The 24,910-nt window shown below is 43.1% G+C and overlaps 1 protein-coding gene across 4 annotated transcripts in view; it reads right to left on the minus strand.

The window, feature by feature from the left end:
• The window catches only part of IKZF3 (IKAROS family zinc finger 3), a 37,011-nt gene that overhangs the window by 6,296 nt on the left and 5,805 nt on the right, over positions 1–24,910 (minus strand). Inside the window, exons 2-7 of one of the 4 annotated variants that reach the window (XM_063403777.1) lie at positions 24,524–24,577; positions 23,197–23,307; positions 9,834–10,094; positions 8,997–9,164; positions 7,934–8,050; positions 371–487 (exon numbers count right to left, since the gene is read on the minus strand). In XM_063403777.1, coding sequence (XP_063259847.1) covers positions 371–487; positions 7,934–8,050; positions 8,997–9,164; positions 9,834–10,094; positions 23,197–23,307; positions 24,524–24,577 — 828 coding nt within the window. The remainder of the gene's footprint in view (positions 1–370; positions 488–7,933; positions 8,051–8,996; positions 9,165–9,833; positions 10,095–23,196; positions 23,308–24,523; positions 24,578–24,910) is intronic. The other 3 variants (XM_063403779.1, XM_063403778.1, XM_063403780.1) reach the window with 3 other exon arrangements.

Consider the following 24,910-nt stretch of genomic DNA (forward strand, 5'->3'; position numbering starts at 1 on the left):
TACTGAGAAAACATTAACCTTCCTGTTCTTTACCTGATCTAGATCCTAGCAGAGAACATTTCAAATACATAGGTACAGAAATGGCATGTGGAAACTCAAAAAATATGTTTATAAATCACCTGCATAAAGACACAAGGCACAACAGCAGCTTCCACCCAGTTTAAGCAGCCAACAGAATAAATTCTTTTTATTTTAATCAACCCCTTACAACAAATCACTAAAACCCATCCCAAAAATCAGTGTTACTTTATTCTTTTGTATTAGATGCTAAGCTTGAGCAGGATATTTAAAAGAAGCAAAGGCATTGTACTGTTTGTTACCGACCCACACGTATTTAACTGTTGCAGATGAAAAGGGGTTTTGTTCTTACCAATAAATTTCTGAGGCATTGAGCTTTTTCTCTTTGCCACGTTGCTCGCTAGCCTGTCCAGCACAAGGGCTCTTTCAGTCCCCATCTCTGCCTTGATGTGCCTTGCCTCCACGCTGGCTAGGTTGGAAAATGTGAAAAGGAAGGAAAAAAAAAAGAGAAAAAAACCACAACACGTAGGTGAAAAGGAAAAAAAAGAAAGATAAAAAAAAAGGAAGAGCTGACTGTTTTAATCTCCGATTGGCCGCATAACTGGAGGAAACAGTTTGGAGATAGAATGCAAAGTTGGGTTTGCTTTTTCTGTCATTCCTGCTCTCTGGGCACCCGTTGTGGTCAGTGGCAGCACAGCCCTGAGCTCACTCAGGGGGGAGCACAAACCAGAACTGCTGCCAGCGAGGGGAAGTAAATGAACTGGCTGGAAGGTTGGTTAGATTGCAGAGGGAGAGAGAAGCTCTGCTGGCCTTTCTTTTTTATTCTGAATAAGTGACACCTGCACACTCAGTGTTTCGAGCTGCAGTAGGAGACACTCAGTGTTCTTGCTTAACTTTTCAGATATCAGTCATAGATGTTCTAATGAATCACTAAGAAACTTGTATGATATATATCAGTGTTCCAGTAAAATAAAAGCAATAAAACCTTTCAAAATTCAAAATTTCAAACTCTTTTTTCCCAGGTGTTAACGTCATTTAATGTTTTTCCTGAATGCTACAGTTAAAACTAACTACAGATTTCCTCTGGGTGTCGAAGCTTGTTACAACCTCCCAAATTTCTACTTTTTGGAGAAGTACCTGTGCCCTGTGATGACTCCGTTGGAATTAAGGCTTTTCCCATTTTCCAGAGCTCTCCTCAGCTGTGCTGAGCAGTGCCCAGCACTGCACACAGGCTGTGCTTGCTCTCAGCTCCTGGAGGCTGCAGAGGCCTTGAGCTGGAGAGCTGCCACCTCATCTCGCTACTACCACACTAATACTGATCGTAACTGCTGTGGCTTCCCCCAAGCCCTGCTCACACCTCAACAACAGCCATCTGGACTGGTACTTCTATGTCAAAAATTGTAATAAAGAGTAAACTCATTGCTGAGAGTACCACAGGCAGGGATCTCTGTGCTGAGAACTGGACACATCTCGATGGACTGCCTGAATCTGTAGGAGTTGGGATCTGCAAGCTGAGGACAATGAGGGGGGATTTACTTTCCCAAGGTGGTATAAAAGGTTAGATCTGTGAAAGGATCCTGGTTGCTGTGTTACTGTGCATACACCAACATATCTAAATACAGAATCATGCCAACATGGAATGATTTGAATTGGAAAGGACTTTGAAGATCATCCAGTGTCCCTCCCTGCCATGGGCAGGGACATCTCCCACTGTCCCAGGTTGCTCCAAGCCCCAGTCCAACCTGGCCTTGGACATTTCCAGGGATGAGACAGTCACAACCTCTCCGGGCAACCTGTGCCAGGGCCTCACCACCCTCCCAGGGAAGAATTTCTTCCTAACATCCCATCCAATCCTGCCCTCTGGCAGTGTAAAACCATTGTCCCTTCTCCTGTCACTTCTTTGCATGTATAAAAAAAATCCTTCTGCCTCCTTTTTATAAACCCCTTAAGGCACTGGTAGGCCAAAATGAGATCTCCCTGAATATATAAAACATAACCTAAGAGACAAGCAGTGCCAGAGGAAAGAAATAGGAACACACTGGTATCACTTCAGTCCTGCTAAAGGCAGATTTATTGAGTATCAGGCTTAAATTTCTGTTTTCCCAGCACAGCAAGTGCTGAAAGTGCAGCTTCATCCTTCCTAGCTGTTTGCAGCCTTTCCCTGAGCGTTTCAGTCTGTCCTCTGTACCTGTTTGTCAGTGCTGCTCCTGATAACATGAGTTTCAGTCAGCACAAACCATGACTCACCAAACCTCAGCCAGAACTATTTGTTCATGTTTGTTCAGCAGTTTGAAAACGTAAAGTGTTTCAGAGGTACTTAGTGCCACAAACACTGGCTACGAATATGAGTCAGGGAGGATGGGATAACAGGGCCTGGCTCCACTGGGTCACAGCCCTGGAACCTTGGGATGTACGTGACAGCCAGCCCTGTGCAGGGCATGAATGCCTCGAAGGTAATAACACACTGCTCTGCTAGTCTCAGTTTTATTCCAAATTACCCCAGTGTGTTTGGAGGTTCCAAATAAATATATTCATCCCTGCTCCCAGCATGAATACCTAGATGAGATGTAAGAGCTGCACAAAGTGAGACAAAACACCAGGTTAGGTGACTCTCTGAGGGGAAGGGAAGGAGGTAGGGTGGAATCACCTGCTTGGGCTTGGGCCAGGAGCTCTAGTTTGGTCTTGAAAATTATAGGGTTTTTAATGACAAGATTTCAGTTTAATTCTCATGCTCCAAAGCCTGGAATATGCATCTTTATATTAACTTCAGATGACTGTAGTCCAAGGTTTGAACCACCCCCAACCCCAAAGCTTCATAATCTTGGCTGGATCATTGCATAAGTCATTAGCAACAGTAATCTTAATTTAAAAAACCCCAACAACCCTGAACAAAATAATACAAGTAATGCAGTGTGCTCAAAAAGGTACTTTTTTCTTCGTAAAGAAAAAATAAAGAAAACACAATTCACCCATATCGTAAAAGCAGCTCCCTGCTCCCTGCCAGATCTTTGTTTTTATGATTTTGTTGTTCTGGTTCCTCTTTTTCTCAGTCTTTACCTCCAGGAGTTGCACTCTGAGCACCATGGGTTGCTCTAGTAAAGCTTTAATTCCTCATTTTCAGGGTCTTTCCCCCTATCCTGGCAGGACTCAGCACAGAGCTGCTGTTGGCCCTCCCAGCCCCAGGAGCACACTGCACGTAGCACATCAGGGATGACTTGTCAACATTATTTATGTGCCACCAAGGGAACTTTAATTGTTAAATTAATGTCAGGAGGGCAGACGAGGGCTCCCTGCAGTGATAACAGAGCCTTTCCTCAGAGGAGATCTGCAGAGACAGTAACTATTGACCTAAATAACATCTTCTGGGACTTCTGTAGAATCAATCTTGCAGCTTCATGGTTCTCTGTCCTTTTATTTTAATGCTGAGGGGTTTTTGCTTTCACATTAAGATTTTTGACTCCTTGCTACTGGCTATTTTTTCCTAAAGAAAAAGTAATCTCTATTTATGGGCCACAAAAGGTTTTTGATGACACTTTCACAACCCAGCCTTAGGGAAACAGTGTCTGGTCCCAGTGAGATAGAGGTGGTTATACAGGTTCTCACCCACAACACTGCTCTCTGTACCCAGAAAGTAACTGAAAATTAGCTCATCCAACTTTTTCTTCTAGATCACATATTAAACAATCCAAGAATAATATTTAGCATTTAGGAAACAGTTTTTTAATCAGTCCAAATTCTCTAAAGGCTTCTCAAATATAGAGAAGTAATCACGCCTTGTGTCCCTCTTCAGTTATCCTCCCTCTGGATGATTCCACTGCACATAGTGATTTAAATAACTAATTATCTCACTATAACATGGATCTAAAAATAAAATTCAGGCTGGACTAACAGAAATGGTCAAATGCTTTGCTCAAAATTACACTGAGAAGAAAACAATACAGAAAATCACAACTTCCAAAGCACTGAATGTACAACAGCCTGGGATCTTGGGTTATCCTGCAAGCTCAGGGCTCTGATGGTGCAACTGCAGGGCCAGAAAGTTAAAAAACCCTCTGAAGATGCTGAAAGAAGCTCTGCAGCTCAAATAAATCCCCTAGTTCCTCTTGGTCAGGTCTGCTCAGTGACTCTGGAACTACATGGGGAGTTGAGCTGCTAAGCATGGAATTTTATTTGGTATGAAGATGGGGTTGATCTCATCATTTTTCAAGCTGGGTACCCTTCTCCTGCTCAGGGAGCACAAGGCTGAGGATGCTCTTCCCTGACCCCTCTGGAGGTCTGCATGCTGCTGCCAGTGCTGCTGCCTGTCTCAGTGTACATTTCAGGTGCAATCCTGCCTGGATAAAATTCTTCCAGAGGATCATTTTCCTGCCACTGTGAATTATCCATTGTGAAGGACTCTTTTTGTTGTTTTGTGAGCGCTGGGTGAGGAGCCACCTCTCCAAGCAGTGCTGTCCCCTGGCCACCACGGGTTCACTGAGTGGTTTGGGTTGGGAGGGACCTTAAGGATCACCCTGTACCACAGCCCTGTCATGGACAGGTGTTGGAGTCTAGAACATCCCTCTGGCCACCCTGGAGGGTTTGGAGACCGGACAGGGGGGTCTGGGATCTGTCCAAGGGGCTCAGTTAGACCCACACAGATCCCAGGAGGACACTGACTCTGATTCCTGTCCATGGGAGTGAACACTCACATGCAGGAAGAATCACAAATCCTAAGAATTTAAAATAAGTAGTGGATGGTTTATTATAGAATATAAATATAGAAATTAGGATTCTTAGCATATGGGGCTGAAGAGACAAGATGGAGGAATTGGGGAGTAGCCCCTGTGCTCCTTGTTCTTGCTCTCGTCCCCCATCTTGTGCTGAGTTGGGTTTTAGAGATTGGCTTAGAGTAGAACTGACATGTTAGCATAGGTAGTAGGCATTGGTACAATTTTGTAAATAAGAAGCACGTTTTGGACGGTGATTGGGTCAGGGGTACTGTACATAAGGGGCTCTCTGATCCACCCAGTCCCCCGCGTGTCCTGCTCTGCTGGGGACGCCCTGCAGAGCTGGGACAGAACTGAGATAATGAAGAATAAAAACCTTGGAAATGTGCACTGGGGACTCAGCTTGTCATCTCTACCTCTGGTGTGAAACACTCAGGGCAAAGAGAAGACTGAAAACCTGATTAACTCTGGGAACAGCAACCCAGGGGAAACACCCAGGGAACAGCAACCCTGGGGGAACCCTGAGCACCTTGGGGAACACCAACCCCGAGGAGAATCTCAGGGAATCAACAACCCTGAGAGACAGGGACACTTTCCTCCAGCCCAGGTTGTTCCAAGCCCTGTCCTTGAACATTTCCAGGCACGGGACATCCATCTCTGGGCCACCATGTCACCCTGCAGCTGGAGAGAGAGCGGCTGCTGTCCCAGCCCCAAGCACACAGCAGCACTCACCCTGCACTGAGCTGTTCCCATAGTGTGGTTTCTGCCACACCAACCAATGTGAGCAGAATTTTTAGAATGTGCAGATATTGGTAGCAAAGCCCTCAAGAACAAAGCTGAAACTAGAGGCATTGCTTCCTGTAGCATCTCTGTGTGGTCACTCAAGGAGGGAGAGTGGAACAGAGCTGGGTGATTGTGCAATGAGAACAATGTGAGAGAGATGGTTATCAGGGACAATGCTCCAACAATATTGTTACATTAAACTTCTTTTTTAGAAATATTTCCACATCTGAAACATGCAAGCATAGCACTACTGTCCTGATGCTTTAAAATATTTTAGTCAGTTAGGAATGAAGGGACATAGAGCACTTTTGTGTCTAAAGATGACTCCACATGAAAATCTTAGAATTGTGGAATAGTCCGAGTTGGAAGGGACCTTAAAGGTCATCCAGTTCCACCCTCCTGCCATGGACAGGGACATCTTCCACCAGACCTAGCTGAGAAGCCTGAGGGGAATTCAGAAAAACACCAAAATTCAATGTGATGCAGAGAAGTAGGGAAAGGGTCAGTAATGGAAAGAGGATGTTTACTAAACACAAATGCAAAGAGCTACACTTAAGGGAAAAAAAAAATGGAATGTAGTAAATGACCTCCTGAGAGTCTTTCCAGCATTCCCTCTCCCTGGTTCTATCACCCAACATCCTGTTGATACCAGGGAATTGGATGGAAACGTCCCAGGAGTTCCCATTTTTCATAAAAATTCCTGCTTCCCTAACACACTGCAATGTGTGTAAGGGTGTGAAGGTCTCCAAGGCAGGGAAGCAGCCACCTCTTGGCACATTGGGAATTTACATTCCCTGTGACCAGTTAAGGCTGCCTGCAGCAAGGACTGCACCCCAGGCTGGGCACAAGGGGGGAAATGTTGCTGTTCTGAAATGCATCTAAACCACGAGAAGAGTTTCAAAGCAGAAACCTGCAGCAGGTCTCGTGTTTTCCATTTTCATGGGTGGACGTGTTGGGTGATTGCCATGATGTGAGGCACAAACCACAAGTTACAGTGTGGAAGGCTTCTCACAAAACCCAAAATTTGCCGATGAGCTGATAACCAGTTACTTTTACTGATGCCCTAAGAAATATGTCACTTGCTGACAAGAAGAGAGCCCCCCAAAAAACTATTAAAAACCTCCATGAAACACTTAGTTAAATATGGTTTTCTGGGAGGCTTCCTGCATGTGTCACAAAGCTTGAAACACCAACCTACTCACTCTGCACAGCGTAGGGATTCCTGTACCCAAGCTTTTCATCTCATACCAATGGTTCTTCACACTGATTTTTAGGCCTGGCTTGTGATGATTCCTGCAGAATCTTGTCCTCACTGTTGGTGATAAAGTTATTAGGAGGAAATTCCTCCCAGTGAGGGTGGGGAGGGGATGGAAGTGGTTTCCCTGAGAAGCTGTGGCTGTCCCATCCCTGGAAGTGTTCAAAGCCAGGTTGGACAAGGCTTGGAGCAACCTGGGCTAGTGAAAAGTGTCCCTACCTATAGCAGAGGGGGACACTGGATGATCTTCAAGGTCCTTTCCCACCTAAATCCTCTGTGATTCCATGTTTCCATTAGTTGGTGTTTTTCCAAGGCTGCTTTGCAAAAGATGGGAGCCTGAATTCTGCAATTGCAGCCTTAGCTCTGCTTAGATCAGTCATAGAATCCTCTGGGAGGTCACAGCCACTCCCTGACTCTGAATGGGAAGAGCAATTTTTTTCCTGACTTACTGGTGTGTTGTGAGACTCAAATCACACAGTTCATTTTAGGATTACAACACTTCAGGTGAAGCAAGGACAAAGATTTACGGTGATTATTTTTCACCAAAGTATTTTGGAACTGCAGCAACTGAGACTGCAAAATGGAAAATAAGAAAAACACGTATTTTGATACCTTTCATCTTTTCCAAAGGCAGCTCTGTTCTCAAAGCAGCTCTTTACCTCTCACTCCCTCCTAAGCTGATCTGTCAGTGATTTTTGGGATACCACTCCCTTTTCATGCCCTGGATCCAGTCCACTGAAACTGCTGCAAATTCTAACAGTTCTTATACCAGAAACTATACTTATATTATTCTAAAGAAAAGGAACCATCAAACACACGGAGACAGGAACAACAGTTGTCAACAACTCATCCTGTAAAATTAGCCATGTAAAAGCATTCATGTAGGAATAATTTAACTCACTGAGCATCACCTCCAGAAATGCTGGATACATTTTAGCTGCTTTACACAAGCTAACTGTTAAAGAAAAAAGTGATTAAAACAAAAGCAAACTCTAACTACTTGCCTGAGGGCTACGAACAACCAGCCCTTTAGGTTATAGCCCCTCAGGTTACTGAAAAGGAGTGTAGGAAAAGCTGTTCTCAGGCTGTGGGTTAACAGCTCACCAGATGCCCTTTTCTAAGCCCTGTAATGTACCAAAACCCCAAAACCACTGCAATGTGATAAACTCACCAGCCTCACACATGCCAGCGTTCTGCAGGTAAGTCCGGCACCGCTCCTTGTGCTCCTCCAACGAGCTCCTCTGCTTGTAGCTCCTTCCACAAAACTCACATTTGTATGGCTTCTCCACTAGAAAAAGAAATGATAAAATAATTAAAATAACCACAAGAGACCACTAAAACACTGTCTTTCTTGAAGAGTGGTGGTTATAGCATTGTACTGGTGGGCGACAGCACGGCACTGCTGGTCTTGATTAAATCAGAATCTCATTTATCCTTGGCAGATAAGCTTATTTTTGACTTTGATTCTTTGTGAGGTTGAACTTTTTTTCTGTACAGTGCAGTGCAGAGATAACATCTATCATTTAGAATCAAGGTTTTCTTTCTGAGCCCCATTTAGAACACAGGATACAAACAAATTCAAGGGCAAGCACAATCTGGCTTCTGCAGAACTGAGGCAGCTAAGACTGAGTTATACCTGACTTGTTATCCAAGTCACTTCAGCTCTGTGCCTCCATTTCCCCATCTGTAAAATGGACAGAACACCCTACCAGGCTTGAGAAGAAACATCTGCTGAGCATTTTAAGAGATTCAGATGAAAGGCACTACACCTCAGTGGGGTGGCAATAGTTATCTGCCTGCCATTGTGTTCCTGGGATTTTCCTCCTAGCTCAGAATGGGATGGGAGGAAGTCCCAGCACGTCTCACACTCTCCTCAAGTTCAGAACTTGCTGGCACAGCCAGCTCCACTCATATGAAAATGAGCTGACAAGGCAGTGATGGGTCAAAGGTTGGACTTGACGATCTTGGAGCTCTTTTCCAACCAAAACGATTCAGTGATTCTGTGAAAATACCATGGAGTTATTTGTGCAAGCAGGTCTGTGGGCTGTGACATTGATTCCCGTGGCCCCTCTCTCCACACCAAGAGCAGAGCCAGTCCTGAGCTGATTCCAGGAGCACCAGTGAGTGGTCACAGCTCTTCACAGGCTGAGCAAACCTTGCTGACTGTCTTTTCCACACCGAGTGTCCCAGTGACACACATCCAAAACACATGGAGTGCCTGTGAAGTCACTTACCAGAATGTGTCCTTAAGTGACCCGTAAGCGCATCCCTCCTTTGGCAGGCATAACTGCACAGGTGACACTTAAAAGGTTTTTCCCCTGTGTGTAGTTTAATGTGGCGGAGGAGGTTTCCCTTCTGAGTAAAGGAAGCTCCGCACTGATTACACTGGAATGGCCGTTCACCTTAAAATGACATACAGAAAAGGACATTTAATGGTTACGTGGGTATCATGCTGTCCTCTGCCTTTTTGGGAGAGGAAAGAATGAGATATTGGATTGAATTCTTTCTATAGAAACACACAGAGTGTGACTTCAGTGGGAGGGAGGTGCAGCTCTGGTGTCAGAGCTGCTCGTAGCATATGTAGGGCTGTGGAAAGCACTGCACAGTTCTTCCACGGAAAGAAGCGCTCCGGAGGAGGCTGATTCCAACAAGCCAGCAATTTTTAGAAGGAAGAAAAGTCTTATCTTACTGCAGGCTGAAACTTAAGATGCTCATTGGTTTGTTGCCAAAGTATGGCACAGAGAGGAATTTATACACAGACTGAAAATGGCAGCACAAAACCAAATTAACTTTTGCTTTGTGCCAGAAATACTGCATTACATAGTGCCTTTCATCCAAAAGTCTTAAAATGCCTCACCAGCTTGCTTTTAATAATATTCAATCCTGATAAGAAGAAAGGTGGGTAAAGTGAGGCACAGAACAGCGAGTAACTCGATAAAGATCACATGTGGTCTCAAGGATGGAACAAGGAAACCCTGATTTTGGTTTTTTTTTTAAATAACTAGTCTAGGTTAAAAATTATCATCTTTTCAGTACTCCAGCTCTTACAAGAACAACAGAGGGATATTTACCAGTGTGGCTACGCTTATGAACCATCAAGACATTGAGGCTAATGCAGGCTAATCCACAGATATCACAATTCATCTTTCCACTAGCTGGCCTGACGTTGTCATATGAACCCGAGTGTCTTTCCAGTTTAATGCTTTCATATTCGTTATATTCTCTGGGATATGCGTAAGGCAGTTCAGATTCTTCCAGGTTTTCCATAGGCTCGGAATTTAAAGCACTCTCCTCTCTTTCACTGTATTCACCTTTCACTTTAATCACATCATCTGCAGGTAAAACAAAGCACAGGAGTGAAAAAAGGCTAATCTTATGCACAGTGAAGTACCTTAAGAAAGAAATGTTCTAAAAATCATATCAAATGACAGTATCAATCTTCCTAAAAGTTTTACTGAAATAAGCAGATGAAGAAATGGAGTTGAGATGTGAAACTTCACTGGTCACACACACCTAGTGATACTCACAGTGAGATAACCCTTGAAAGCAATTAACCTGCTTGGTAATTATCTTTGATGGAGAATTTCCTTCTACAGGTTATGAAAGTATAATACAGTACAAACATCTCCTGAAATTACTAGCCAGGATTCACAAGAAAACACTTTTTCACACCACTCACAATTATTATTTTTATAGAAATCAGCATTTCAGGTTGCTTCTGTGAACTGGAAATACAGAAAGACACAAAATAAAAAAGGTAATTATATCGTATAACTTATACCTTCCTGTGGAACTTCTGGTGCTTGGAACAAGCTAGGGAAATATGTCTGATCAGTGTAGGACTTCCAGTTCTTCCATGGGATAGATTCTCACTAGTTAAACCTAATCAATAATCCTAGTTTTCACTTGCAAATCACAGTTTTTATCCATAGCTCTCAGATGTGTGAGGAGCAGTTGATAATCTTGATTCACTATGTAAGTAAAACTAGCAGTGGCAGAGTAAGGGTTTCCTGATAAATAAATGTATCCCAGAAATACCAAAAGATTTGCCTGAAGTAATTTTGTGAGGATGTGGCAAAGATTCTGGCCCCTCCTGAAGATCACATCCGTGGCATTAAACCAGGCTCCCAGACCTGTAACCAGTCCAGAGGAATCCAAAGGCATTTCCTAAATAAATGCAGCTCCATGAAAAAGGTGGATGTAACAGGCAGCTAATGATTTACTAACAGAGAAAAAAATGCAAGCACACTGTATAAACAGTTGATGATTCCCAACTTAGGGTGCTGAATTTTCTTTCCACAATTAACTCCAACACTACCAGCATTTCCATTAAAATCCTTAATAATTGGAAGGATAGCTCTTTTCTAATTCAAGCTGGCTGAGAAAGTTGGGGCTGTTCATTCTGGAGAAGAGAAGGTTGTGTGGAGACCTCAAAGCACCTTCCAGTGTCTGAAGGGGTCACAGAGGGGGCAGAGAGGGACAATTCAACATGAGCTGGAGTGACAGGACAAGAGGGAATGGCTTTAAGGTGAAAAAGGGAAAATTTGGGTTGAGTATATGGAAGAAATTCCTCCCTGTGAGGGTGGGGAGGCCCTGGCATGAGAAGCTGTGGCTGCCCCAACCCTGGAGGTGTCCAAGGCTGGGCTGGAAGGGGCTTGGACCAACCTGGGAGAGTGGAAGGTGCCCCTGCCTGGGACAGGGGGTGGGACTGGATGAGCTTTAAGGTCCTTCCAACCCAAACCACTCCATGGTGCTCTGACAAGAGACAAACGAAGGCTGAAAATCAAGTTGTGCCTCAAGCTACCGAGTGAAGACGAGCGCCACGAGATGCAGCACACGGCTTCCTGTTTGAAAGTCTTCTTCTCTGGCCACCTGCTTCTCCCTCCAGCCGAGGGTTAGACAGTTCAAACCTGGCACAGAATCACTTGTGCTTTCTCCAAAGTACAGAACATGAACTGCTGAATATGTATTAGCTCTGGTTCTGAGTAATAAACCACATCAAGTGCCGAGAACAAACAATGGGTGGTAGTGAAAATGAGGTGGCAACATAAAAGCAACGTTGAAAAAGAAAGATCTGGCAACCTGAACTTTCATGAACTCAAAATTTTCAGCCACATTTTAGGGAGAAACTCACTCCTCTGTCCTAATTGGCTGTGTTAAGCCCTGCCAATCTGCCTGACTTCGGGCTGAGCTGGGGGAAATTGGTGTCTGATGGTTTCTTTGTCCTGCACAAGACCCCACAGTAGTGCGGAAAACTCTGAGATCCCTCTTGTGCTTTCCTTGGATGGGGATATTGATAGAAGAAAGGGGTTTTCTCTCATACTGTGTGTTTTTATCCCCTATCCTGGAAAATATTTAGATTTTGCTGCTGGGACCTGCTGCCCCAGTCCTGGATGAGCTCAGGGGGATCACAGGGAGCTCCAGATTCATCCAAAAATGCTCTGTTTTCCTTTGTGGATCCTTCAGAACCAGCTCTGTTTCACATCCCATGGATTCCTGCTTCTGCAGAAACAGGGCTTCCTCTGCAGGTGCTTCTGCTGCCAACTCCATGTCCAAGGGTATGAGGGTGATCTTGCTATCAAGACTCCTTCAAAATTAGTTTATACAACCGTTTCCATAATTCCAAGGAAAAATGATTGCCAGTTGCTGAAAGCAGATTTCAACACCCATCCCTTTCCCAGGAAAAAAAAAAAAAAGCTTTTTTTCATTAGTTGGTTGGTTGGTTGTTTTTTCTCCCTCTCAAAAGGAGGCCGTTCCAAAATAATTTGCTACATCCTGCCCCAGCATGGTAAAAGGAAGTACCCGGTGCAGCTGCACCTTGTGGGTGCTTTCAGAAACAATTTCAATTCCCACTTTCTACTTAACGTCTCACCTTTTGTCTGCATCACACACTCTTGTGCAGCAGTGGAGGCCAAGCTGTGGCCTCCAGTGGAGGTTTCTGTGCTGTTTGCTGCTCTTTCTCACCACAGTTCTTGGCTCACAGCTCCAGAGCTGTGCCAGGGCATGTGTGGCACAGCGTGGGCACTGGTTTGGCACAACCTTGGGGACTGGTGCAAACTGGACAAATCATTTTGTGATTCCACCATGGAAAATAATCACTTCTGCTGTTTCCATACTGCATGTGAGGCTTGTGTTTCCTTGTAATAGCAGAGGAAGATGCACCTGAGTTTTGATCAAGGCTTTTCCATCACTGCCTCTGTTAAACCCAGGGGCTTTTTCAGCTGTCCATGGCATCCAAAGTTCAAGTGTTTTTCTGTAGGTATTTGAAGGACTTTCACAGAAAAATTCACCTTCTGATGACCGGGACCAGGAGAAGCCACAAGGAAAGAGGCTTTTTTAACCCAAATATAAATTAGAAGCATCAGGATTTTTTCACCTGTTAAGTTTAGAGGCTGTTTCACCTCCTGACAGCCAGACAGGAGACAGCTTTGGTGCAAAGCAGTCTGAAGAAAAAATAGCTTGGTATAGGTTGGACTAAAATTAACCAAAAGATTGCAGAGTCTGGAGCCACCAGATGACTTTTTCTGCCTAGACTTTTCTCTGTACTGGCGTGCACAGGGAATACCATGTGATCAGGAGATTGGCAGCTGTGGGGAAGGTTTGTATCTGTCACTTAAAAATCATATCAACATATTTTATTAGATCAGGGAGTTTCCAGGCTGGTCTGCCTTAATCAAGAGGAAGGAAGCTGTGACTTCATGTAGAACAGGGAAATTTAACTAAGGAAAAACACAATTATCCCTAAGAACACTAACAAAGTTCCCTCAGTGGAAGAAATAAGTGCTATCATCTCTTCTATTAGGCAAGTAAAGAGGTTGTAAGAGAAAAAAAAAAGCATTCATGGAGTCCAAGCCAGGGAACTATTTTTCTTGAGGCGCTTCATGGAGTTAATATACACAGAGGAAAAAAAAGCTGCAGCTTTTACAGAACAAAGTGCTGGTGTGATGCGTTAAGGCTGATACACATGGTTTCATTTCCTGGGGAGATGATTACAAGATGAAAGACATACTCCAGAGTAATATTTTTGTTTCACCTGAAACATTGTAAAAACAATGGGTTCTGGAAAAAATCCAAAATAAAGCTGCGGTGGCAACTTCAGACTGAGTCACCACCCAAACAGTGCTTGTGTGTGCTCTATAAAATGATAGAATCACAAAAGGTTTGTGTTGGAAGGACATTAAAGCTCATCCAGTCCCACCCCCTGCCCCAGGCAGGGGCACCTTCCACTCTCCCAGGTTGGTCCAAGCCCTGTCCAGCCCAGCCTTGGACACTCCCAGGGATGGGGCAGCCACAGGTTCTCATGCCAGAGCCTCCCCACCCTCACAGGGAGGGATTTTCTCCCATATATCCAACAAGAATTTCCCCTTTTTCAGCTTAGAGCCATTCCCTCTTGTCCTGTCGCTCCTGTGTCTGAAGCAGAGCCCCTCTCTGTTTCCTTTTAGGTCCCTTCAGACACTAGATGGCTGCTCTGACACCTCCACACAATCTGTCTTCTCCAGGCTGAAAATGCAGAAATAAAAATGTCAAGACAGCCAAATAATTAGGGCAAATTGGAGGGTTTCTGAATCTTAGCTGTTTTCTCTAGGAGGAAGTTTCAGAGGGAAACCCCCCCAAATTCTCCATTTAATCTGAGACTTTGGCATCAAATACAGAGGAGAGAACATAAGTTTTGTCCTGTTGTTAAGCAAAGTTTACCAGGAGCGGTTGGAAAAGCACGAGGAATAAAACCCAGAAGCCATTAAAGACAACGGCAGGAAAGGGTGATGTAGCTCAAGTGTTTTACAAGGAGTGGGGTCATAATCGTGAAATCCTCAGCACATGCAAAAAGTCAACTGGGTAACAAAGAAACTTAATCATCTTAATGTGGCATTTTAATGATGCTGCTGATTTGCTGTGCCAATTCAGAGATAATGAGCCCCTAATGCTACAGATGTTCAGCCAGACTAAAAGAAAAAAAAAAAAGGAAAAAGGAAAGCTTTTCTTGTATGCCATTTCCTAACTATCCAATTAAACAAATTGTGAAAGCATATAAATAGTTTACCAGGTTTTGACAGCTGTTAATGGGATTCAGATGCCGAGGAACAAGAAGGGAGTCGATATGGGGCATATTGAAGGGTTCTTGTGACTACCTGGGTTTGACAGGTATTAACTGATGATTCATCACCGTTATCCCCACAAAACCTCCAGACACACGCCAGAGCTGCTCCCCTCCCAGGAGGAGGCTCCTGCACCTAACCCAGCCTGTGACACAGAGTGGTGAAGCTGAAAAAGCCAGCGGAGTTTCCAAATTCAGGGTAGAATCTTGCATGTTTGTGAGAAACACCTCAGCAATGGAATCGACACGCTGGGGGCAAAGATAAGTCATGAATAAAAAATTTCCATATTCCTTAGTGAATGAAGAGAGTGCTACATCCCACAAAAATTATAAATCGGGGGGAAATAATTAAAATAAACGATGCTATGCTTAAGTTTTTTTCCTCTAACAACAAGAAGAAAACAATTACTTGTATATACTGAGAATTTGGAGACTGTAACTAACGGGAAATTATAAAATATGAAGTGACAAACAGCAACATGAGATATATTTCTTTTTGATGAGGCAACACTATCAGAATTAAGACAACTTTTCTCCATGTTTTTCTTCTACCTCACTGCAGATATCCATCTAGGGAAGGGAAAGGATTTCAAGCCTTTTTGGCCCACCCTGGTTTGTTTTCCCTCTGACTCTAGCCTGGGCTCCCTTTTTCCCAACAACTTTTATGAGATCATTGTTTGCCAACAAGGAAAGAGCAATAACCTCACAGCAGAATTAACTTCCAGCCAGACAGCAGAAACAACCAGCCCAAGCAGGACATGGTGACAAGAAATGCCCTTGCAGGGTGCAGAACTGGGCCTGTCCCATTCCTTGGGTCCCTTTTTGTGTCACTACAGGCCAAAGCAGAGACTTCTGCACTAAAAATCCCAAATATTGCATTTATTACTTGGACATATTGGCTTTGAGTTTATTTTATCTCTGTGCTTTGTAGTATTTTCTTAGTAGTGTTGTTCAATAGTCATTTTTATACCAAAAATCTAGTACTTATTTTGTTCAGATACTTTATAAAGCAGACATGAGTGGTAATTCCAAAACGACCCGGTGCAGAATGCACCTGGTGGAAATTTCACTTCTAAATATAGGAGAGAAACTTTCATCATTCCCCTTTGTGGAGTGCAGGCTCAATGGTAATGGGTCTCCTTGGTTTTATTGTGACTTGAAACAAAAATAGAAACAAATCAAATTGAAATGCAGCACTGAGAATTGGAAGGAAAATAAAAAAAAAAATCAGCCAGGCATCATTTTCCAAGTGCTCAGATGTGTATTTTCTACTTCATTAATACCAGTGCCTCTCTATCATTAAAGCATAGTGTAATTTATCTAGTTGTACAATTAATTGGAAAATAACACCAAGCAAACAACACACGTCGTTTCCAAGTCATGAGAGTCAGGAAACTTGAATTATGTAACTGGTTCTTCAAGCATCTTACTTAAAAATGATTTTTCTTATAAATGATTACAATGTCTTATAAACAAAAGAATGTTTAATCTTATAAAGATTAATATTCCTGTGGAAATCTATGATTAGATCCCTCTGTTATGATTTTCTGCCTAATCATACCCTAGTGTTTTTCTAGGACTTTCATTCAAAAGGTTTCCAAATTATGTTGAAGTTATATTAACAGAAATAGGCATAAAGGAGAAATGTTCCCCAAAACTGAGTGTTCCCACAGCTGGAGTAAAACAGAACAAACTGCACAGCAACACTGTGCAGTGCTGGGTTTAGAGAAGGAAATGGAATTTAACTTCATTTAACTGCATTTAAATGTTCTTCACTGAAACTACAAACAGAATTTGGGGAAGCAGAATGACCTTCCCCAGGACAAATTGGACTAGGGGCTGAAAAACTGTGGCTAGTGTATGCTGAAACTCCCATGGGGTTTTATTTTGGTTGTTTAATTTTAAAAAGTGACAATAATTTGCCATTTTTACTCGACTTTCTACACCCCCAGTGCTGGAGGGGAGCACAGAGGGAATTCCATCCCACATCCTCAGGCCTGCAGGGCCGAGGTTTTCCAACACCTGTCCCAGATGAAATTTGTTTTAATTTTGACACCTGTTAACATTATCCTTTCAAATTAGAACATCTTTAAAGTCTCCCTCTTACAAGAAAAAAAAAGCAGAAAAAGATGAAACTGCACGCACTCTTCCCTTTCTTTGCTGTAAAGATACCATCACCCAGAGAAAACATTTCTAAAATTACAATTCCTGAAGTCCAGCAAGGCAGATACAATCACAACCGTTAAATCAGACTTCAATGAGACAGTTAATCAGAGAACATCTGGACCTAACAGTCAGACTGAGAAAGGCCACATGTTAAATTCAGATAATCACTGGCATTACCTATATCAAGGGACCAATCACTAATGTGACCACTCAGGCACGGTCGACTCTGGTCAACTGTGCTTCAAATGAACTTCAAACCTGAGAAATTCAAAGTATAATCTCATTTAATCTTTGTAAATTCATCTCTCAGGACACTTCCTGACAATGCAATATATTCTTGTAAGAAAATTAAATACTGAGAGTAAATGAGATAAAACAATATGAAGAACAGGGAAATGTGTGATAAATACCTGAGGAATTTTAACACATATAGGCAGAAGGCAGGAGCTTGGTTCAGATGTTCCTGAACACCTTGAACAGTGATTTGATTTGACTGAACTATAAAAAAATTCTGATAGTAAATAATCTTGACTTGAATTTCAGATTACACCTGAGTTGTCTCCTATTTGAGGTTCTTTAATCAAACATTTGTAGTTTACTTTTAGCATAGCCTGTTAGAGGAGCGAGTGTATCCGCTTTTGTTCCCTTAGTAACACTGATCTCACAGCTCTTTGCCGGCCTAAACCTTCCCAGGACTCTGCGATTCGGACCTGCCCAGCAAATCCAACCCTCCCTGGAAGGCCAGGACTGCTCAAAGGGAGCTGCACCTGCAGCTCCCGGAGCCGCTCCTGGAGGTGGAGCTGCTGCACCAGGAGAGGAGCGGCAGGTGAGCGCAGCCACACGGGAGCACAGCGAGCAGAGCTCCGGATTTGCAGAGCAGGAGAAGGAACTAAAGGCGGAACGAGAACTGGAGCGAGTGCGGAGCGATGGAGACGGCGCTGAGGACACGGCAGCGCCGGCACGGGGAGCCCCAGCTGGAACAGGCACCGAGCATCCGGTGCAAACGGCAGAGTTCAGTTAAAAGCCAGAAACGAGACACAAGAGCCATCAATTCCAATGCTCAGGGAACTATTTGGATATATTTTAACAGAGTTTTGACTTCTGTGGATCTGTTTCTCTTTACCGATGCTTTTCCAGCAGTGCAAACAGTGAACCTGTCCCTTCAACTCCCGTCTTGTGCCAAATGAACAACCTGGTTTGGGGGCAAAATGTGACTCATCCCCATTAACTGATTTCCTTTTCGCCAATCTGTATTTCCAAAAATGGATTATTTCCAGTGACATGTGATTTGAGTTCCCAGGGCCATTTTCTGCATCACTTACTTTCTGCTGGGGGGAGTGGGGAGGAATCACAACTCATCTGTCTTGGACTGGATTTAATTTCTATGCCAAAGGAATAAATATTTCTCTCACCTGTAATTTCAGGGAATTATTTTGTATGGATCCAAGATACACATTGTAGAACAAGTGGGAAAAAAAAGAGTTTTAAAAGTTATGGAATGAAGCCCATCATCTCTTGAATAACTCTGCATCCATACTCTATCCAGCCCTTGTTCTGTCTGAGAGCTTCCACTGGGAGTCAGGATATCTCAAAAGTAAATTCTATTTTCTAATTACTATAATGGGTTAATTAGAATGAGAAATAGCTGCACTTTCCGATTATCTCCAGGCAATCAGAGTATCCGAGTGCCTGTGACAGTGCTGAGTGCTCAGGATAGTCCAGCTGATGTCAATCATTTACCGGCTGGGTGACACCACCGCCCCGTTGATGTCACCAAGCGTGCCTGGCAGCATTCCTGCCGCTGACGGCACAGTCTGAAGAGTTCAAACAAAGTCAAGAGGATCGTTTGTTGATAAGGAAAACGCAGCTTTCAGTCCCAGTAGAGCCCCCAGAGAAGCCTGACCCGTTCAGCACAGGCTCCTTGTTGGGTTTAACACTGCAGAAATCCCCTTGCAGTGAACTTCTGCTGATGTTGCGAGATAACCCCGAGTCCCATGAGCTCCGGGGCTCGAGCTGGGCTCGGGAGATGTAATATTCTGATAAAAAACGGCACTTCCTTTCCAGGCAGATAAGTGCGTGTTCTTGCAGCACCGCTGGAACCTCGCTGAGCGCCCCAGCGAGGCTCTGTCACCTCTCCTGCCTCACTCCAGCCTTTCAACCGCCCCCCTCACACACCTCAGTGCAGCAGCAATTAACATCCATAAACCACAAATGTGGCTTTTATCTCTTTTTAGCTCACAACCATGAAAGCTCGCTGACATTCATAACACCCCAAAAGTTGTCTGCCTCAACAGCTGAGAGAATTAAGACATAATTAAACATTCGCGCTTGACTGCGACTCCCAGAGGAAAGAACGCGGCTTTTTAAATTTAATTTTTAAATTAAAGATGTGTCAACTTTGGCCACCAAAGGTAACAGTGTTGGGGGCACATGAAGGAACAGGGGAAATCAAGCATTTCCCCCCTGCTCTCATTGCTTGTCTCTTTTCAGACTAGACACAGGAAGCACCATGGGAACGGTGTATTTTTATGGTTGCAGGCGAGCATACACCATGTGCACCACAGCGTGCAGCTTCCAGTCCCTTGAGGCAAGAAAAGGGGGTTTTGTTTCTTTTTTTTTCCTTCTTCCCCATCAAGCTTTTAATTACCATTTTACTATAGCCTGCTGCCTAATTGTTTGCCCGATAGTTAGCGCTGATCATCACGGAAGCCTGTTTAACAGGGGGGTGGAATAAGACAAGTTGAGTTGTTTCCATGGAATGGCATCTCACCTGTGTCAGGACATAAAAACACCATGAGCTAGTGTGTTTGCACAGGCTCAGAGAAGTACAAATACGGAACTGTTTGCTGGAAAAGTGGGATTTTTTAATACCAAATGAGCCCCAGTGATGATGTTTCAGCCCTATACATTAATTTCGTGATTTTATGAGCTGTATGTAAGCTTTCAAAATGATCCCAGCATCACTTTTAGCACAAAAGGCTCCACCAAATCAAATCAGACAACATCTAGATTTAAGCAGGTCCAGCTTCTGCTCAAAGCTTCAGAATAATTCCCCACAACATACTCACAGTGTCACCCATGAATAATGCAAGAGTCACAAAAAACATGTAGTCCAAGAAACCGGAAGATTCCTACTCACTACGGATGGCTGACAAGGCATGGGAAAACCAGACATAAATGTGCAGGAGAAAAACATGTCACAGACACAGTAAGGCAGTGGAAAGCAGGTTATCAAAGGCCTGATCTCTCTCCATGAGTCAGTGGCCTCATGTTCCCAGCATGGCCTTCAGCAGATGGAGCAAACCCCAGGGGCACGGATCGTGCGGGGGTTCAGAGAGAAGGAGGAGAGGTTTTTGTGTTTCGGGCTGTCAGCAGCCATGGGTTGGGAAGGTGCTGGTGTGGAATTGCTCACTCACAAACATGATTAACATTTATGAGAACCACATCAACATTTGTCATTATTTCTGTTTAAATTTGATATAAAATGAGGGGATTAGTGATTGTATCAATGTGCCAAATAAAAAAAATGGAGCTTTTTTTTTTTATTATTAACCAATAGCTTTTTCAGGACAAAAAAACCTTTTCCCAAAAGCCATCACCAATACTGATGATATTTCTATTCTGTGATCCTGGAGAATATTATATATTCATTTTTACCAGGGTTAGTGATCCCCAAATGATAATCCTCCCACCAGGACAGCACTGTCAGGATGTGGTTTCATTTATAGAAGTCAGACAGTAGTTACTGACCCACGAGGTCTGCTCAGGGACTAACAGAGCTGCTGCTATTTTATAGAGGGCATGACATGAAAGCTGAGATTATTTGTGAATTTCAGTCTCCAACAACAACTGAACTGGTGTTGTTGGAAGGAAATTTAAGTGCACCTACTGATCATAGCTTGGCCTGGAATACTAGCACAGCATGCTTAAATATTTAAGATTTATTGTGCTTCCGGTATGAGAATGACTGCAGAGAACAGTGTGCAAAGCACTGAAGCAAACACAATGTATATTTTATTTTGTGCCATTTTACACAGAGATGCTGGAGGTACCATTTTTGTGCATTTGAAGCAGCTTTCTCCTTGCAGTCATCCTTTATTCCTACAGTGAGCAGCAAGGAATGGGGCACTGTGGTACTGAAGGTTCATACTCACTTTATAATGAATGAGCTCTAATGGTAAGCGAGGCTGCTGGAGGGGAATTATGTTTTATTGATATTTACAGCATTGTCTTTGAGATGTAAATTTTCAGCGTTTGCATTCCAGAACAAATGTTAAAAAGACTTTTAGAGATCAGCAGCAATATAAAAAATGAATGGTAAGAGCCATACTGACACAGTCTCTCACGTGTCCAAGTAGTTGCTGACTTAAATGTATGGAAAAGAGGGTGAGAAATGGTACTGCAGGCACAGGGCAGGCAGAGAAGAGGAAAAGGACTCAAATCATGCCTGGATGCTCCATAGGAGCAGTATGGACATGGCTCCTGCAGTGGGAAGGTGGGAAGAAGCTACAGAAACTCCTCTCAGGTGGTCAATACTGAGGGGTTTGTGAAAGAAACCTTCTCCTGGCTTCCTGCACCCACAGCTCAGTGAGCAGGAGGAAGGGCTGGGACACTGTGAGAGCACAGGGAGAAGGGAGATAGTGAGAGTGGAACTGGTGCAAGGGGTGGACAAACAGCTGGAGCATGGCTGTGAATATTTTATGTCCTGTGGGATCTGAGAGATCAGCTGCATTGGATGTAGAAAATGCTCAAGTCTTCTATATTCTGTCTATTCTATTAAACTTCTGTATTTAGGGTAAGCAGAGCAGAACTCACCTGCCCAAGGCAGGCTCTATATTGCAGATATTTATAATGAGCTAATCTCGACTGCAGACTCCTGCTAAGCAGCAGCTGCTCTGGGGACACGAGGCTTTCATCCCAATCCAGACACCCAAATTTAGTCAGAAAACCTGTGTGATGTCTCTCCATAAATTGTCCAGAAAGACCAGACACCAGCAGAGTTCCAGATACTGTCACTGTAGAACCTTGAGTGAGATTCATCTCACCACTCCCTCGAGTGTTTCATGTTTGCTTGCAATTTGTTAACCAATAAATAACATTTGGTCTTTAATAATGCAAAAGTATAACCTCTGCAAAATAATCCCATTAATGTCAGAGGGAACAACCAAAGCTACTTGCACGGCCAAAACACGTAATTCTTGAGTGATTTTCTTGATTCACGTGATACAAACTCAACCTCAAACTCCAACCCAAAGCCACAGCTGTAATTTCCCTTCTTGCTGCTGCAGTGCCATGGACCCATGGCACAGAAAGGGCTGTGAAACTGGTACCACCGTGTGTGCTGACCCCAGCACACGTGCCCCACATCCTCCAGCAGGCACCACTGCCTGTGGCTGAGGCCCTGGCACGGGTGAACTCTCTCAGATCATGGGCAGGAACTGCTGTTAATGCTGAGATTTCAGTTTAGGAGCTTCTACAGAAAGGAAGAAATTTGACATCTATGTCATAGACACATGTAAACCCCTCAGCTCCCAGGGCTGTAAGATTGCCAAGTTTCAGGAGCTGCTGCTGTTATGAAGAGGCCCTGCTGGTTTTTACATTTCTATTTAAATTTACTATTTCAATTAATCCCTATGTTTTCTCACAGATCTGTAGGAAGAGGATTTTCTTCAACAATAAACACGGAAAACTGACCAACCTCCCCTTCACTCACAGTTTAAAGCACAGCATTGCTGCTACAGTTTTAAATTTTACAGGTCTGAGTGGTCCTGTGAATTTGAGGTGACTTGTTCTTTCTTTCAAAAAAAAAAAAAAAAAGAATAAATTATCAAGTTATTTTTTAGGTATGAAAATACTTAGCAGCATTAATAAAAATTTCAGTCTTAACACAGGATTTGCCTATGCAAACTGCTCTTAGGAATTTGTTACCACGCACATTGAAGGCTCACCAGATGCTCTTTTATCTTCCCATCCATATTTCATAGATCCTGTAAAACTGACCTTGGTAAAATGCACGTGAGGTTCCCTGATGGAAAAGGGTTGCTCCTCTTTAGCGTGTGTTGAAATGCTCCAAATTAATTGTATTGCTTTTCCTTTTAAAGGCATGCTCTCATAGCATAATCAGATGAATAAAAAGACAAAATAAAACCATTATTTATCCAGCTCTACTTTACCTCCTGCTTCTTCATTAGACGGATTGTGTTCCTTCATATCTTCCACATTCTCCATGCTTTCCATTTCCTGGGATTTGTTCAGGTTACAGTCTGTCAAATCCTCATGTTCTTCTGGAGTAAAAAAAAAGGCAAAAAATAATTAACTATTTATTCTCCAAGAATGTTTCCAGGTGGTTCCCTCAAAGAAAGCACCTGCACACTCCCAGCACTGCTGACAGTACCCACAATGTTATTTCTACAGATGCACTTTGGAGAATGATTTTACTTCCCAAAATCCTACACAAACTCTCACACACACCTGGAACCCATTTGCAGCTTTTGCTCAGATTTAAATATTCTGGAGGTTGCTCTGAATGACACCAGGAATAAAATCCAGTATATTTAATTCCGTGATAGGTGCTCTGACAACTGCTGTGGGCAGGGATGGAACTCCTTGGAGCAAGGGAAAGGAATCACAGCTCCACTTTGTTCTTTTGGGCAAAACATTAATCATTCTGGCCTCAGGCCAGAAAACTGCTCAAGCACATGTAATCAAGGCCTCTTTGAACCCACTTGCACTTCTCTGCTTATTCCTTGTGTGTATTTTTAAATATCAACATTATCATGCAGATCAGCATCCCAGAGATCCCAGCCTCTCTCCTTGGAAATTAAGATACATTTTTAACTGTAGTGAAATTTATTCGGGTGAAGTGTTTCAAATAGAGCCTCTTTCATTAACCCCATGATGGAAACTGGCTCCATGTTATGTGTATTTCTGTAAATTTCAGGTCAATGTTTCATTTAACAAAAAAAGACAGTATTTTCTTTCAAACATGATGAGAATTTTTAAAATTTACTGTGAAATTCCTAGGAAATTCTTCAACTTACTGACAGCTGGATGGCAACAAACCCAACCCTTCTCCAGCTAAATATTACATTGGAGCTGAAAAGAGGCTCGACTTTTTGATTAACAAGAAAGTGAAACACTTGTCAAACCAACTCAGGAGGTTTGTTTTCATATTTTCAGAAATGCAGTCAACCAAGAGAATTGTATTATTCTTGCTTCCCTAATCAAAACTTCCAGCTTTCTCCTGAAAGTATTTCCTTTCCTTCTATACAGTCTTTTTTTCCCACTTCACTACAATTTTCCAGTGTTATATTGAACTTCCCACTTTTATTTCAACTCTAAAATTTACTCTTTTTTTTGCCTTTAATGCCCCTCCTTGTACTTTTGACTCTGTTATTCGGTGTCCTGGGACCCTAAACCAGCTGCAATTTGTGTCTTTTTCTCATTTAAATGTAAAATTGTCAAGAGAGGGTGGAAAAGCAGAATTGAACAGCACAGTACCTGCAGCTATGGGCTGTTCCTGAGGGTTACTGAGGTCCATCCCGGGCTGTGAATCTGCAAAAGACAGAAAAGCAGCCTGAGGTGTCTGATATTTAGAACAGTTCATGACACACTTGTTACAATCTTATAAATTCCCATTTTCTTGGCTGAAAGTAAAATCGAAAAAGAAAATGTTTCAAAGAAATAAAAATCAAATTAGTATCATGCTTCACTTCTTTATATCCTGAGTGTTGGTCTGTGCCCAGAAAAGGGATTAAGTATGATTTTCCAATTTCTAAAAATTATAGAACAGAGTACCTTATGCTTGTGATTTACTCATTGAGTACTCTGTGAGCACAGTGCAGCTGCAATAACTCTGTAGAAAGTTTATTTCTCTAAAGCACAAAG

This window comes from Prinia subflava, chromosome 8 (genome assembly GCF_021018805.1).
Source record: "Prinia subflava isolate CZ2003 ecotype Zambia chromosome 8, Cam_Psub_1.2, whole genome shotgun sequence".
Lineage (NCBI taxonomy): Eukaryota > Metazoa > Chordata > Aves > Passeriformes > Cisticolidae > Prinia > Prinia subflava.